The 17306-nt window shown below is 42.2% G+C and overlaps 1 protein-coding gene across 4 annotated transcripts in view; it reads left to right on the plus strand.

Annotated features, from left to right (window-relative positions):
- The window catches only part of plxdc1 (plexin domain containing 1), a 162200-nt gene that overhangs the window by 132126 nt on the left and 12768 nt on the right, over positions 1 to 17306 (plus strand). For 2 of the 4 annotated variants that reach the window (XM_043253996.1, XM_043253997.1), the window contains exons 11-12: positions 13334 to 13457; positions 13709 to 13744. In XM_043253996.1, the coding sequence (XP_043109931.1) occupies positions 13334 to 13457; positions 13709 to 13744 (160 nt within the window). Of the gene's footprint in view, positions 1 to 2357; positions 3163 to 13333; positions 13458 to 13708; positions 13745 to 17306 lie in introns of those variants that run through there. The other 2 variants (XM_043253999.1, XM_043253998.1) reach the window with 2 other exon arrangements.

The following is a 17306-nucleotide window of genomic DNA, read 5'->3' on the forward strand; positions in this document are numbered from 1 at the left end:
AGGTCACTGAAGTGAGCCAATAGAGATTTCCACTTTTGGAGAGGAAGTATATTACTCTTTGTCTTTAAGCATGGTAATTTGCATATGAACTGATTTGGAGATTTATCTAAAAATTAATACGGATTCCTAGAATATTAATATGTTACATAGCATAGCATCAACATATAACATGCACCCTCAGTTAGATCTTGTGAAAAATAATTGATAATTGAAACATGGCATAATTGGCGTGATATTAACTAGTGATCTATCATAATGAGGCATAAAATAGTATACAATACTAAAGACAATATACAAGAACAAGAACAATATACACAATGACCTGAAGGAAATGTGTATTCATTCAAAGAAAGGTATCTCTGTGAATTAATAAGAGAAAGGTCCACTGTGAAGGACATTATGTGTCTTTCCAAAAGGGAAATGGAGTCAGAGTTGCATTGTCTACATGCCTTTGAGCAATAAACCAGTGTTATCAGTTGTTTGTAAAGGAACCAGAGATCCATCTCTGGGGAAGTGTACACAGACCCTCACTTACACTTTTAGTGGCCCATTCAGTTGGGTGAAAAATTCAAGTTGCACCCACTGAGAAACATGATGAAAGTGCTCTAGTAATATTATAATATCCGTATAATATTGTACGGATTGTGAAAATAGAGACACCAGCCACCATAGTTCAAGGTTTACCAGGAGCCAGAGCCTGGCTAATGGTAAACGTAAATTCAGACTGTTATTCACGCCGGCGCTAATGATGTTCGATTTAGCCAGTCTGAGATCACTAAAAATTAAAAAGGTGTGTGAACTTGCAAGTACAATGTCAGACACTGTAATATGCTCTGGTCCCCTCCCTGCTTACCTAGGTGATGAGATTCACAATAGACTGCTGGATGTCTAAGTGGTACCTGCAGAATAACAAAGGTTTTATTGACAACTGGACAAGTTTTTGGGACAGACCTGACCTGTTGAAAAGTGATGGTCTTCACCCCTCCTGGGTTGGTGCTGTTGTTCTCTCTAGAAATATGGCACATAGTCTTAGAGCTTGTACATGGCAAACTAGCGGCTAGGTCAGTAAGCAGACAGACTGGCTAAACTGACTGTCTGCTAGCCGCCTCACGTCACAGAAGGCAGTTAATTCTCAGCACATAGATACTCTTTCACCTAGATATCACACTTTAGAGACTGTGTCTGCCACATCTAAAGGGCAAAGGTGGAGGTGATGCTACAATTTATATACATATTCTCAGTACTTCTAAGAGGACAGGTTTTAAGTATAACTCATTTAAAGTTATGGTGCTGCATGAAACCAGAAAATGTAGCACAGGTGGAGAGAAACAAAACTAGAAGTATTTTGTATTGCCTGACAGGAAAGCATCCTATTGTACAGAAAAAATGCTAGATCTGATTATTTTTCGTCTCTTTTAGAATAAAAAAAACACAACACCTAATATTTATTCAATACAGTGACTAAATTAATGAAAAATAAAGCGTCAACAGGTGCTGACATTCCCAAGAGTACAGCAGTGTCTGATGGTGTCTATGAGGATTTCTAATCAGGATTCAGACCGTACTATAGTACTGAGACTGCTCTCATTAGAGTTACAAATGACCTGCTCCTATCATCTGATCATGGTTGTATCTCGTTATTACTGCTATTAGATCTTAGTGCAGCATTCGAGACTCGAACACAACATTGTCTTAAATAGAAAACTATGTCTGCACTAGTGGACGTGCCTTAGCATGGTTCAAAGTTTGAATAAAACATAGGTGCTAATTATTAGGCATAAAAACCTGACCTGTAATAACCTAGAACACTGTCTAACACTTGATGGCTACTCTGTTAATTCTTCTTTATCACGTTAGCCTGGTTCTGTCAATACTGCATTGGCTCCCTATGAAATATTGGACAGATTTTTAAATTGTGTTAATTACTTATAAAGCCCTGAATGGTTTAGCTCCTCAATATTTGGAGCGAGCTCTTATCACATTATACTCCTGCATGTCCACTGTCTTCTCAAAATTCTGGCCAGTTTATAATACCTAGAATATCAAAATTGACTGCAGGTGGCATATCCTTTTCCTGTTTAGCACACAAACTCTGGAACAATCTCCTAACATGGCTCAGGAAGCAGACACCCTCTTTAAGTTTAAATCTAGATTAATGACACATCTTTTTAACATAACCTACACATAACACACTAATACGCTTCTATTATTCAAATCTGTTAAAGGATTGTTAAGCTGCATTAATTACATCAGCCGGAATCGGGAACACTACTCATTAAACACAATGTACTTACATTGCAAAAAAGAATGACATCTGCGCTAATGTTAGTCTGTTTCTTTCTTATTGTGTTTCTCAGTTCGTATCCAGATCAGATGGTGGATCAGCACCAAGAAATGACTTTTATCGGAGACAAGAACACCTAGATGAGACCCATGGACAGATCACCAGAATACAACGCATACACACTATAAGAACATTGCACAAACTGACATAGCTGCATTTGAAATGTAAACTGCAAATTAAATGTTGGGCATCTGGCCAGAAGAGAATTGAGTCCAACTGAGCCTGATTTCACCCAAGGTTTTTTTTTTCTCCATTCTGTCACAGATGAGGCATTGGTTCCTTGCCGCTGTTGCCTTAGTTGGGGACACTTAATTTCTAGCGATTATCATCAAATTTATTACAGAGGGGGGTTCTACATATTACATGGTTGGACTATGGTTAGCAGTAGAATATTACTAAATCCCATCTGCTATTGCTAACAGTCGCTAGCTGTTTAATTATTAATTACGCAAACAAACACAAAACTACGCAAACAAACAGATTAAACTTACCTGCACTTGAACTCCTGAATAGTTGCCTCTCTGATCCACTCCATTCTTGAGTCTCTTGTATGGATTGCTCTGATAAAAACTTTTTAGCAGAGTGTGTGGCAGCCGAAATGTGTTGCAAGGCAATAATTGTTTATTATAGATAGATAGATTATATATAGTCATTGAATGGTGATTCACCAAAACTAAAGTAACCAGCCTGGTTTGAAAATGTAAGAAATATATAAAAAACAGTATAGATATTTTGTAACGCCACACCAGCAGAGGGAGCCTTCCCCAGAGTACTGACTGTCAGCTCTTCCTCTGCTTTCTCCACGCCCACTTCCCTTTTGGCGGCCATTTTAACCAGGCCCAAACAACAACCTGGTGCGAAGTATTGCCAGCTCATCACTGCATACCAAGCGTTTCTTTATCTGTCTGTTTCTATCGTGTTTTGACCTATTGCCTGTTTTTTCTTGACTATTGTTTTTTGGATTACCCCTTGCCTTGACGACTCGGATTGGACTGATTATTGTGTTTGAACCTTTGCCTGATTATTTGACGCTGAGTTTGGATTACGTTTGGATTTGTTTGCTGTCTCCATTAAAACTCCGCATATGGAATCTACTCTGGCTTCCGCCTCTGAATCGTTACATATTTGTGTAAAAATGTTAAGGAGTAAATGTAAAAAGTATAAAACAAATACAGATACCAGAAAAATCTACTTAATTACAGTAACAAAGTATTTGTACTTTGCTGCCCATTATAAGATTTCTTACAGTCAGTCATTTATTGGTTATCTGCTGGTATTTGCTAGAATCCATGATGCCATGATGGTGTCTAAATAAGATGCCCAGGACCTCCAGCAGAAATATATGCTCACAACATCAAAAATACAGCAGTATGTTTCCTTGTACACATGGGGTGCCTTTTAACTCTGTTTTCACCAAACCCATCCTAAGTGTTTGCTGTTATTTTTTTTTTTTTATTTCATCGCACATAGAAGCCAGTCCCATTTGAAGTTACAGTCCTGTCCGATAACTGAACGTGGTGCAGTTTGTTTTTCAACGAGCTAGGATCATTTTTCTTTAAACCTTCCTAAACAACATGTGGTGATGTAGGGGCTGTTTGACATTTTTTTAAAGATTTTCTGACCCCGAGACTGAACTATTTTGCGATTCTTCAGCTGTGGTCCTTTAGCCATTCAAACTCTTCTTCTTTGCACGGTGCATTAGGATGATATAGATGTCCTTGTCTTAATTATTGCCCTGATGATGGAAAAGGGAGTTTTCACGGCTCTAGCTCTTTTCTTAAAGCCACTCCACTAATTTTGAAGCACAATGATCTTTTGCTACACATCAGAAATATATTCTTTGGTTCCCTGTCTGTCACTCACTATGAGTTATGTCGTGACGACAGACTGGGGTCTTGCTTGGAACCCTTAATGCCAATGAAATTTGGCAAGCAACCACTTTTCAGATTTTGCTTCAGAGCCTAGTGCTGCATGTTGGCTGTACTAGCAATTCCATTTTAAGAGAAAGCTGGAAAAGAAGCTGTTCATGTGGCAGTATAACACAATCAGCAGCGCCCCTGTTGTTCAGCGATTCCCCTGGGTATTTCACAAAAGAGCAGATTCTGAACACGGTCGGCTCACCTCTTTTTAAAGATGCCGTTCCGATCGTGCACTCTTGGTTGCAGTCATTTCCTGTCGTCTGTCAACAGCCACGATCTTCAGTGTCTAGACATCCAGTGTGCTGAGGCTGCGTTCGTAAATGATTTATGTGTTTGTTATGAGTATGTAACGATGACAGCTCTGCAATCACGTCTCTCTCTCTTCTCACAGGGATGGGAGGGTCTCCCTCTACTATGTGTTGGCTACCAGCAGAAAACCTGGGAGATCTAATGGTTAGAGTGATAGCATTTCTGGGCCAGTCTCTGCAGACCTTTAACTGTTCTGTGTGGTTCCCCAATGATTTTGCTGCGGTGTCTTATGTTGTGCCCAGCATATAATTTGGTGCATTGATCAGATGTCGATAGCAGCATCGGGGGATGGGCGATTTGGATGAGGCTGCCCCCCTGGTAGTTATGGCCACTGCCAATTCAGACCTAGAGTTGACGGCATTGCATTCCTGGGCCGCTGTGAGATGTGCTCACCTCCTAGTCCTGAGCCTTGCAGCAAGAGGATTAGTTCCTTGGTCCTTGGATCACAACCACGCCTTGCCCTGGTTCTTCTCTATTCCCAGAGGTGCATATAGGAGCTGATGAGCTTGTTGGTGGCTCCTTTTCAGCCGGAAGCTGCTTGTCTGCCTCCCCCATCCTCATTACTCTTGATGGTGGCTAGGGTGTAGTTGACATTCCCCAGATGGGGAGTGCAGTTGCAATGCATCTGTGCATGCTCCCGTGGCTGAGGCATGCAATCCTTTGGGCCAAGCTGCCTCTGCCCTGCATGCCTGGCTGTCCTGCAAGAATACTGAGCTGAGGCAGTAAAATGCACGATGGTAGTACCAACCCGAGATTGATGCAGGAACTGTGTTCATCGACTGACATCGCCTCAGAGGCCTCATGTCTTGATTCTTCCTCAATGCAGACCATTTCTTCGGTATGCGTTCAAGGTTTGAGCTTGGCAGTACAAAGTCCTCCCCTTCGGACTGTCCCTGTTCCCCTTCATCTTCACGAAGATCGTGGAGGGCGCCCTTGCCCCATTATGTGAAGTGAGCGTCAGGATCCCTATCTTGAGGATCCCGATGGGCATGGTGCTGTGGGACAGTCCGTGTGAACATCACTCCAAGCTGTTGCCGCACCTTCAGCCTGTGGTCAGACCTTGCCTGTTGTTGTCACAACAGATGCCTAAACCTTGGGCTGGGACACCACATGCAACGGGCAGGCAGCCTCGAGGCTCTGGACAGGGCCTCGACTGCTTTAGCACATTGACTGCCTAGAGCTGCTGGCAGTGCATCTAGCCTTGTGACAGTTTTGGCCACTGCGGCAGGCAAGCACAGACCAGTCGATTTGGTCAAGCCCAGGTAGACTTCCCACGAGTCCTCCCACTGCCAGCTGTTTTATTCCCTGGCCGAGGGACCACTCGGTTCGGATGTACTGGGATCTCTCTGTGGTCCTCGCTGGCCTTCAGTGGGATCCATTTGAGCTGCTTGAGTCAGTCAAGCTTAAGTTCATCTGCTAAGGCAGTGCTCACTTCCATCAAGAGGGTTAAGGACCTCCAGGCATTTTTGGTAAGCAAAGAGTGCCTTGTACCAGCCTGGATATGTGCTGAAGGTTCCAAACCCACCTTTCCACGATCAAGCGGTGGACCTGCGAGCATCGCCCCCGGAGGAAGCAGACTCAGACTCAGAGCTGTGCGCTGGGTGACACTGAATACCTTTGCACGTTTGTGATGAAACCGAGCCCACCAGCTCGGGGAGGGACGCAAATTCGTAAAAAGATGTAAAATGATGGCTCACTCGCAACAGCACTTCAGTGCAAAGTGCAGTTTTATTTACAGTGCAAAAGTATTGTTCACAGTGAAGGCTATATACAGGTGAACACAAAAAAAAACAACGAAGAACAAATCCAAAGTACCAAAGAAAATAAAAGGGAAAAAATAAACCGGAAAACACTACACGTATCAAACAGGTATCCACAATATACATCAGGGTTTTAAATTGCTTGAAGCACCGCAGTAGCACTCTAAACCTCAACTTGGTGAACAAGTCTCGTCCTGTAGTTTGGCCTCGGCTTAAAGTACCATTTACCACCTCTATTTGGCACTTATTATTTAACATTGAGTATGACCAACTACACATACAATCAACATGCAATCCTCTAACTTATAACTTATAATACATTTACATTTACATTTACATTTACATTTACATTTAGTCATTTTGCAGACGCTTTTATCCAAAGCGACTTACAATTGAGAGTACAACAGCGATTCATTTTTTTGAGAGACAAACAGACAGAGTAAGTGCTTATAACACCCAGTCACAGGCAGTGTTCAAATTAGTACATGCCAGAAGGGAAGGAATAAACAAGGGGGAGGAGAAGTGAGACAGAGACAGTGAGAGTATAATTTTTTATTTTTTTTTTATGATTTTATGAGGTCAGGTATTGCTGAAAGATGTGAGTTTTCAGCAGTTTCTTAAAGATTGACAGAGATCCAGCATTCCGGATATGTACGGGAAGATCGTTCCACCAGCCAGAAACGGAGAACGAGAAAGTTCTGGAGAGTGATTTCGAGCCTCTTTGAGATGGTACCACGAGGCGTCGCTCGCTAGCAGATCTCAGACTTCTAGAGGGTGTGTAGATTTGTAATAGTGAGTGGAAGTAGACCGGTGCCGAGTCTGTGGTTGTTCTATATGCAAGCATCAGTGCCTTGAACTTGATGCGAGCTGCAATCGGTAGCCAATGTAAGGAGATAAAGAGAGGTGTAACATGGGTTCTCTTGGGCTCATTGAATACCAGCCGTGCTGCTGCATTCTGAATCATTTGTAGAGGTTTTATTGTGTTTGATGGAAGTCCAGCCAGAAGAGCATTGCAGTAGTCCAGTCTAGAAATGACAAGGGCCTGGACAAGTAGCTGTGCAGCTTGCTCTGTTAGAAAGGGCCTGATCTTTCTGATGTTGTGTAATGCAAACCTGCAGGATCGAGCAGTCTTTGCAATGTGATCTTTGAAGGTTAGTTGGTCATCGAGGATTACACCAAGATTTCTGACTGAGGTTGATGGGGTAATTGACGAAGAACCTAGCTGGATGGTGAAGTCATGCTGTGTAGTTGGAGTGGCAGGGAATACAAGCAGCTCAGTCTTTGTCAGGTTGAGCTGTAGGTGGTACTCTTGCATCCATGTCGAGATGTCCGCCAGGCAACCCGAGATCCGAGTAGCTACCGTTGGATCGTCTGGATGAAAAGAGAGGTAGAGCTGTGTGTCATCGGCGTAGCAGTGGTAGGAGAAGCCGTGAGCCTGTATGATGGGGCCTAATGATGTAGTGTAAATGGAGAACAGGAGGGGTCCAAGAACCGATCCCTGAGGAACCCCAGTGACCAGTTGATGTGCCGTGGATACATCTCCTCCCCAGGCCACCCTAAAAAACCTACCAGTGAGATAGGATTCGAACCAACAAAGTGGGATCCCAGAGATGCCCAGTGATGAGAGGGTAGACAGCAGGATCTGATGATTCACAGTGTCAAAAGCAGCGGATAAATCCAGCAGAATGAGAACTGATGATTTGGATTCAGCTCTTGCAGTCCGCAGGGTTTCCGTGACTGAGAGCAGCGCAGTCTCAGTTGAATGGCCGCACCTGAAACATGATTGGTTATGGTCCAGTTTACTTGGTTTTAGTCCATAATACTTAACACAATACATTTATTATATTATTGCCACAGGTAAATACACACATAAACACCTAATCGTATATTGACAATGGTTTTGCCAGCTTCCGGTTGCGCGGCACAGTGCGGTAAGGCCGTGACATCATAAACAGCCACTGCTCGTGCGCTCAGTTTGGCTAGTGATAGCTTTCCCCGGAAGACTGACTACGCCCACACAGACAGACATCACAGAGACAAAACAGGACAAGTGCTATGTAAAATGTATGTAACGGTTAATATAAATAACAGAGTAGTGCTGAAATGGGGGAATGTCCGTGCGCTATCACTATCGTGTGTGCACCCACTACACTGATAGCAGCAACAGAGGGGAGGATGCAATGCGCGGATGAGGTAAACCGGAGTGTGTGCGGGTGTGTATGTGCGAGTGTAATGTAGTGCTGCTTCCCCAGCGGTGGCAGCTAATGTGACTTTATCACAACGTTATTACAACCATTCGCATTGAGACAGTTTCTTTCAATGTTTTGAATACTGGTCGATGTCCTGCTTGCTGCGCCATTCCCCGTCCTCCAGCACCCAGTGGCAATCAGACTGGGTAGAGCAGTCTGATGCCAGGCCCAGTGTCAGTGTTAGCTGTCCGGACTCCTGGTCAGCCCTTGCACTGGGCTTGGTGGCCATATGGTCGATTCCCTACGGGCGATCCCAGATGTGTATTTCCACGGTAAGATTCCCCTATGGGTAAACACGTGTCTTACATTGGCAGATTTTCTGTCATTCTCAGCTGTCATATTTTACTCATAAGAATTTGTAGGGATATTCCTCCCATTTATCCAGTGAAAGGTTGTATATATTTTTAAAAGAATCAGAATCAGAATAAACTTTATTGCCAGGTATGTTTACACATATGAGGAATTTGTATTAGTGGCAGAAGTGTCTGGCTGTCCTGGTACTTAGTGCTCTGTAGCGTCAACCAGACGGCAACAGTTCAAAGATGGAGTGTGCTGGATGTGAGGGGTCCAAAGTGATTTTCTTAGCCCTTTTGTTCATTCTGGATAAGTACAGTTTTGGAGAGTGGGGAGGGTTGTACCAGTGATTCTCTCAGCAGTCCTGACTACCCTCTGTAGTCTTCTGAGGTCAGAATTGGTAGCTGATCTGAAACAGACAGTTATAGAAGTGCAGAGGATGGATTCTATGATGGCGGAGTAGAACTGTTTTAGCAGTTCCTATGGCAGGTTGAACTTCCTCTGCTGATGAAGGAAATACAATCTCTGCTGGGCCTATTTCACAATGGAGTCAACGTGAGTGTCCCACTTCAGGTCCTGGGAGATGGTGGTGCCCAGGAACCTGAATGACTCCACTGTTACCACCATGCTGTCCATGATGGTGAGTGGAGGGAGTGCGGGGGGGTTCCTCCTGAAGTCCACTATCATCTCCACTGTTTTGACCGTGTTGAGCTCCAAGTTGTTTAGACTGAACCATTCAGCCAGCTCTTTGACCTCCTGTCTGTAAGCAGACTCGTCACCGTCCTGTATGAGGCCGATGATTCTGGTGTCGTCCGCAAACTTCAGGAGTTTGACAGAGGCGTCTTTAGAGGTGCAGTCATTGGTGTAGAGGGAGAAGAGCAGTGGGGAGAGGACACAACCCTGAGGGGCTCCAGTGCTGGTTGTACGAGTGCTGGATGAGAATTTTCGCAGCCTCACTAACTGCTGTCTGTCTGTCAGGAAGCTGCTGATCCACTGACAGACGAAGGTGGGCATCGAGAGCTGGGTTAATTTGGGGTGGAAGTGGTTTAGGATGATGAAGGACGAGCTGAAGTCCACAAACAGGATCATCACATAAGTCCCTGGTTTGTCTAGGTATTGCAAAACATAATGCAGTCCCATATTGACAGCATCATCCACTGACCTGTTTGCTCTGTAGGCAACCTGCAGGGGGTCCAGTAAGGGTCCTGTAAAGACCAGTTTTTCAAATGATTTCATGACCACAGACGTTAGAGCCACGGGTCTGAAATCATTCATTCCAGTAATTTTGGGTTTCTTTGGTATGGGGATGATGGTGAAGCATTTGAAGCATGAAGGCACTACATACAGCTCCAGTGATCTGTTGAAGATCTGTGTGAAGATGGGGCCAGTTGGTTAGCACAGGTTTTCAGACAGGCTGGAGACAGGCATCGCTGAGTTGAGGGGCAGGTGTGGAGGAGAGGGGGATTGCAGGAGGTGAGAATGGTTTCTTTTTAAACCTGCAGTAAAACTCTTTCAGGTCGACTGCCAGTTGTTGATTTGCCATAGTGTGTTGTAATTGGTGATGTCTTTTAGACCTTTCCACACAGAAGCTCTGTCACTAGAGGAGAACTGAGTGCAAAGCTTTTCTGAATAATTCCTCTTTGCCACTCTGATCTCCCTTTCTAGTGTGTACTTGGCCTGTTTATACAAGACTCTGTCCCCTATCCTGCGAGCTTTTTCTTTGGATTTGCGGAGCTGACTGAGTTTAGCAGTGAACCATGGTTTGTCGTTATGAGTTAAATAAGTCCTGGTAGGAATGCATACGTCCTCACAGAAACTGATATATAATGTTACCGTTTCTGTGAGCTCGTCCAGATCTGTGGCAGCAGCTTCAAAGACAGTCAAATCAGTGAGAGAGAAGCAGGTTTGTAAATCCCACTCTGCTTCGTTAGTCCCCGAGAATGATTAAAACAGTGTCCGGGTGCTCAGTCTCTGTGATCAGATTTTTTGTAAGACGAGTTTTTGTAAAGACAGGCTCACGTGCACTTGCGGAGGGATGTAAACACACACCAGAATAAACGAGCAAAACTCCCGCGGCGAGTGAAAGGCTTACAATTAATGAAGAGTGCTTCTAAATTGGCACAGCACATCTTTTTTTAACACAGTTACATCTGTACACCACCTTTCACTGATGTAAAAGCGCGTCCCGCCGCTGCGCGATTTCCCCGTTAATTCTGCGACGCGATCCGCTCTAAACATCTGAAAGCCCAACAGCCTTAATGCGCTGTCTGTAATAGCGTCATTTAGCCAGGTTTCTGTGAAACACAAAGCAGCAGAATTTGAAAAATCCCTGTTAGTCTGGGTGAGCAGAAGAAGTTCGTCCATTTTGTTGGGTAGAGAGCGGAGGTTCACCAAGTGAATGGTGGGCAATGGCGTTCAGAGTCCGCGTTGTCTGAGTTTTGTGGTATATTTTCTATCCTTTTTGAATATTTATTAATGATGTTTTATTTTTTATATTTTTATACAAATGTTTTGCATTAATTCACAGTTTATTTTGAGCATTATAATCAGCTATGGTATTTAAATACAAAGTAGCAAATATATCTTTTAAGTAGTATGGTATTTGTGCAAGCAATATATTGTGCAAAAGAATGTTAGTTTAACAGGGAACTGTCAGCTAATGTCCCTGGCCTATGTCTGCGTGTAGAGGAGTGATAAGCAAGCTGCATGCTTGGGAGTTGAGAGGGTCAGGGGTCATGTATGTCTCTCTTCAGGTTCTATAGGTCACAGATGGAATGAGGAGGTCAGCTTTACTGAAAAGAGGATACAACACCGAATTAGCAATGGAGTCAGATAACTTGAGGGGGTGTGAACTGAAGAGAGATGACGATAAATATTGAGAACTGCTGGAGGGTGGACGCACTTTTCTTGTGTGAATGAACTCAGCAGCTGATGTTTGTATAATATGCATCTGTCGAATAAATTATTTGGAATATAAATTTATGTCTCCTCTTCGATAAAAAAATGTGCATGGATTGCAGAAAATAATTAATCCAATAGTTTCACAAGCGCGCCGGCCAGCTTCCCCCATCTGCACAACCTTAGGCGTTTGACCAGCACCGCTGCTCCGCTAACTACGATGTTCAGCAAACGTCGGAATAATCAAAAACGACACTATTAGTACTATCAAAAGGATTAACAATACAAATTAATTTAAGATGTAAATATTTTTTTGGCCATGACTGTATGGTTTCAGTTGTGTTTTTTTACTTAGAATCTTAATAACAGCCAGTTTAGAAGGTTTTTAGGACATATCCTAATGACAACGGCGAGTTAATAATATTCAGAAGAGGATCTATGCCTTCTAGAAGTACCTCTTTAGTTCAGATTAAATAGGGTCTAACATACATGCTGTTGGTTTAAGATTAAATAGGGTCTAACATACATGCTGTTGGTTTAAGTTTATACAATTCTTCTATAGTGCAGTATCTCATGTGATACTGTAGCTGACGGATGCATTGTTTAAATTTTCTCTCTAATAGTATCAGTTGTGTATTTTACTGAGATGATTGAAAAAATACTGAAAAAATGCACTTTTGTTGATGTGATGTATCTAATTATCTAATTATTATATTAGTATTAAGAGGTTTTAAAATGTAACAGTTGCTTGTGGAAAAGTATCACAGTATATATATATATATATATATATATATATATATATATATATATATATATATATATATATATATATATATATATATTAGTATCAATATTGTATATTTTATATCTGAAATGACTTTTAAAGGGGTCATTGAATCAACATAACATTTAAATAAAATATACACCATATTTCAAATATGACACATTTCTTAGGTTGAATTTTAGATGGATTGTCCCAACCACCCACACATCAAAACTCATACTGCATATAAATTACATTTAGGCTTCAAATAATTTTTTTAAACTAATCTTTACAGCAGATTACATATATAAATTACATTGTATTTACAAAATAGTTAATTTTTAATTTCATAGGCCTTAGCATTTTCATTTATATACTAAACTAGTATAGTTTTCATTAATTATAAAATAAAATGTAATTATTAGATATAATACTTAACATAAAAAACCCCTTGAATTAATTAATTGATAACTAACCAAAAAATATAAAGTACTTTAATTAAACTGAAATAACAATAATGGTGTAGAAATAATTTTTGAAATAACAGTTTGGATTTGTTCAGAATATATTAGCTTTTGTAATTGACATCAGGTAAATTACCATTTTTCATTTTTAAAGTAATTCAGGAATTATGACTTTTTAGTGCCATTCATAATATGTAAATGTGATTGTTACTGATTTTAGTAAACTCTTGTAAAACAAATTGCTGTGGCTATGTGGACAATGTTAGTGCAACAGTGAATGCTGGCGTTTTACTTACATATCCTTGTAATTTGAGTTCATATGTGTTTTTTAAGGCAAAAGGCACATGTGGCAATTATGCACAGAGAGGACCAGATAGTACAATCAGCCCTTTTAATTCATCATTGTCAGTGATGACTCCTTCCCCTGCAACTCGACCTGTCAGTCCTGTGAACGAAGGTAAGTATGTCCAATACATGTCTAAATTATACTTAACAACTGACAAAAAACCCATCACACTCATAAGTGCAGCATTTTTATGATGACTAAGGATCAGTTTGCATGCATTTTAATGTCTTTGCGTTCAGCTAGATTGGTAATGTATGTCATTGTCTTGTGCATGTGGCCCTTTAACTAAAATACTTAAGTTCTGCCATACCTGGTCTCGTGCTTGCATTGCTCTGTACAACAACAGTCTCTTTCCTCCACAGATGACACTAATCTTCTCTTTTATCAACATGGCAATGGTGAGTCAGTTAATGGCTTTGTGCTCCTTGGCTGTCGCTCATTCATGATGAGTATATTTTAACACTGTTATGAGTCTAAAATCCAGTGGAAAGAGTTGCATGATTACAGATTTTTTTAATCTAATCGTGTAATGTGGATATTTAAACTGCTTCTTATCTCACTGCAACCATTTCAACACCTTTATTTCTGCTAATATACATATATACATGCATACAGTGGTATGGCAAAGTTTTGTGCGTCTTTCTTTTGCAGAAATAACAGCCCCTAAATGCTTTCTATAGCTTCCAATTAGAGTCTGGATTCTGGCAGAAGGAATTTTGGACCATTGCTCTTTACAAAACATGTCCAGTTCAATCAGGTTTGATGGTTTCCGAGCATGGACAGCCCGCTTTAAATCACATCACGAATTTTCAATAATATTCAAGTCTGGGGACTGAGATGGCCATTCCAGAACATTGTACTTGTTCCTCTGCATGAATGCCGTAGTATATTTTGAGCAGTGTTTAGGGTCGTTGTCTTGTTGAAAGATCCATCCCCAGTGCAACTTCAACTTTGTCACTGATTCCTGGACATTGTTCTCCAGAATCTGCTTGTATTGAGTGCAATCCGTGCAACCCTCCACTTTAACAAGATTCTCAGTCCCTGCACACAGCCCCACAGCATGATGGAACTGCCACCAAATTTTATTGTACTGTTTTTCTTGGAATGCTGTGTTGTTTTTCCGTCATGCATAACGACCCTTTTGCCCAAATAACTCTATTTTAGTTTCATCAGCCCACAGCACCTTATTCCAAAATGAAGCTGGCTGAAGCGACACCATTTGTGGCGTGTGCAGAGAAAAGGCTTTTTCCGCATTACTCCTCCATACAGCATCTCCTTGTGGAAAGTGCGCTGAATAGTTGAATGATGCACAGTGACACCATCTGCAGCAAGATGATGTTGTAGGTCTTTGGAGCTGGTCTGTGTGACTGTTCTCACCATCTTGAACCTCTGCTTATCTGAGATGTTTCTTGGTCTGCCACTTCAGGCCTTAACTAGAAGTGTGCCTCTGGTCTTCCAATTCCTCAAAATGTTCCTCACAGTTGAAACTGAGAGCTTAAATCTCTGAGACAGCTTTCTGTATCCTTCCCCTAAACCATGATGTTCAACAATCATTGTTTTCAGGTCATCTGAGTTGTTTTGAGGCTCCTGTGTTGCCACACTTCGCAGATGCAAAGAGGAGAAGCACTTACAGTTGGCCTTCTTTACATACTTTCTCATGATTGGATTCACCTGTATATGGAGGTCAAGGTTCACTGAGGTTACCAAACCAATTTTGATTTCTAATAATTAGTGCTAAAGGTATTGAAATTAATAAAATGACAAGGGTGCCACATAGCTAATTTTAAATAATTCTTGCACACATTTTTCATAAATTATATAAACTTTATTTCACTTCTCAAATATCACTGTGTTTGTCTCCTATATGATATATTTAACTGAAATTTCTTATCCAGACAACCAATGATTTATAAAGGAAAATCATGACAATTTACAGGGGTGCCCAAACTTTGCCATGCAACTATATATATATATTGTGATGAGTGGGCTGCCTCTCCCCTTGAATGTCATCATCACCCCATCTCTTATTCGCCGCCCTTCACCAGGCTCCCGAAGGGAGTTGGCGTGTGTGAGAGGAGGGGCGTGGTATTGGACAGGTCTGGCAGCGTGTGACGAGGCACACCTGAAGTGGATAGAGCCTCGTCACCGGCGCATTTAAATGCTGAGTGTGCCTCTCCTCGAGAAATCGGTCTCTTCCCCCATGCATACATGCTGGTGTCCTCGTGGGTCCAAGAAGGGTGCGTGGGGGAATTGCCACGGCGCCAGAGAAGCAAGCCATCTGACCTGTAGTCCCAGCGATGACTGCACATGTATACCGGTGACGGGCCAGGATGCCGGGCTGTTTATCCCTTCTGACTGCCGTTTGGAAGAAGCCGCCGCTCCTCGTGCCCCGGACTAGAGAGGGGAATGCATGCGGCTGCTGGACTCCGCCCCTTACCTGGACTCTTACCCCTGGAATTGCCCTACCTGCACTCCCCCTGCAACATGACGAGGACACCAGTTTCTCCGTTTATTTACACTTTATTTGTATTTTTGTTAATAAAAAGCCTCTCTGAGGCCTGATGCCACACACACAAGGCGGGGCTAAGATAGAACAGTTAGGTAACACCTGATGACGTCATCCCCTCTCGCTCATAAAGCTTGGGATAGCCCATGCTGAGATGGAGGAATGACGGAGACTCGCTCCCAGCCAACAGAAGGGGTAAGTGATGTTTGCTTTTGTTGTCATTTACCCGGTGGCTGGTTGAGCTTGTCGATTAATTCCTGGTTTCTCTGTCCCAGTGCGAGAGGGGAGTTGCCCGGAGAGGAATCCCTGCCACGCCCACTAGGACAGTACACACATAGAGCGCTTCACTGAATAACAGAAGCTGCCTCTGTGTTCACCTCATGTGCCTTTAAAGCTTCCTGTTCATCTTGTTCTTGAAACACAAAGCATCCATTGGTCTGATTTCACACACGATTCATAGCATAGTTACACTGGGGGCAGTGCCCAAATTGTGTAATGATGCAGCTCAAAGTTCCTGAAGAGGAATCAGCGTTCATAGGCAGACTGTGTGTAAAGCTGGGCAAGGTTCGTTGAGAGTTTCTCTTAAGATGTCTTTCTGATGGTGTGCGGGGTGGCCAAGTGCTACATGGACTTTCCTGCTGGTGGAAAGTGTGGTTGCAGTGCACTTATTACCAGGCCAACTCTGCCCTGTCATCATGGCTATCCTGCAGGTCTACCAAGCAAAGGCACTCAGGCAGCTGCACAAGAGTATTTTTGACCAGAGTATTTTTGCTCTATGAGCAAAGTTCACGGCATAGTTCCTCGGTCTGTAAATCTATTCTATTGATTTAAGTATCAAAATCGGTCTCATATTTCTACTTCTTTTTAAACTTGTATATTGTGATCAGAATGAGTGTTATGTCACACATTAATTTCTTTTCTTCTATGATTCCTACCTCTCCACCTCTTGGCTACTGGAACAAACATGTTCCATAATGAATATGCTTCACGATATAGTTGGGATGGGAAATGTCCTTGTATTAAATTAAATGCCTTCCAATGATGTAGATTACATTGAGGTCATTCTTTCCCCAAATTTATATTGTACGCTCAAGCCTTTTCCTTCCACCCTTTATTAGTTTGGTTTAATCCTAACACCTTCTGTGTCTTGGAGAGAAATGAAGAAATCTATTGTTTATCCATATAAACGTCTTGTTTTTTGGGGGGGCTTTCTAATTAGACAGTGTAAATCTTCTTTCTGTCACTGTGTGATTGAATAAGTGTTCAGTTCAAGAGGAAAAAAGGAGCTCCTCTTCAGGAAGTCGAGCCGCGTCAATGATGCCAAGAGGAATGCCCAATGGGACCATGCTCTGAATAGTATGTGCAATTAGTTCAAAGGATAGGCAAGACGTCACTGGCACTGGGTTAAGACTGAAAGCCAATAAAAGTGTGCTTTCTCCAGCTCAGAGAACCAC

This window comes from Puntigrus tetrazona, chromosome 12, assembly GCF_018831695.1.
Source record: "Puntigrus tetrazona isolate hp1 chromosome 12, ASM1883169v1, whole genome shotgun sequence".
Lineage (NCBI taxonomy): Eukaryota > Metazoa > Chordata > Actinopteri > Cypriniformes > Cyprinidae > Puntigrus > Puntigrus tetrazona.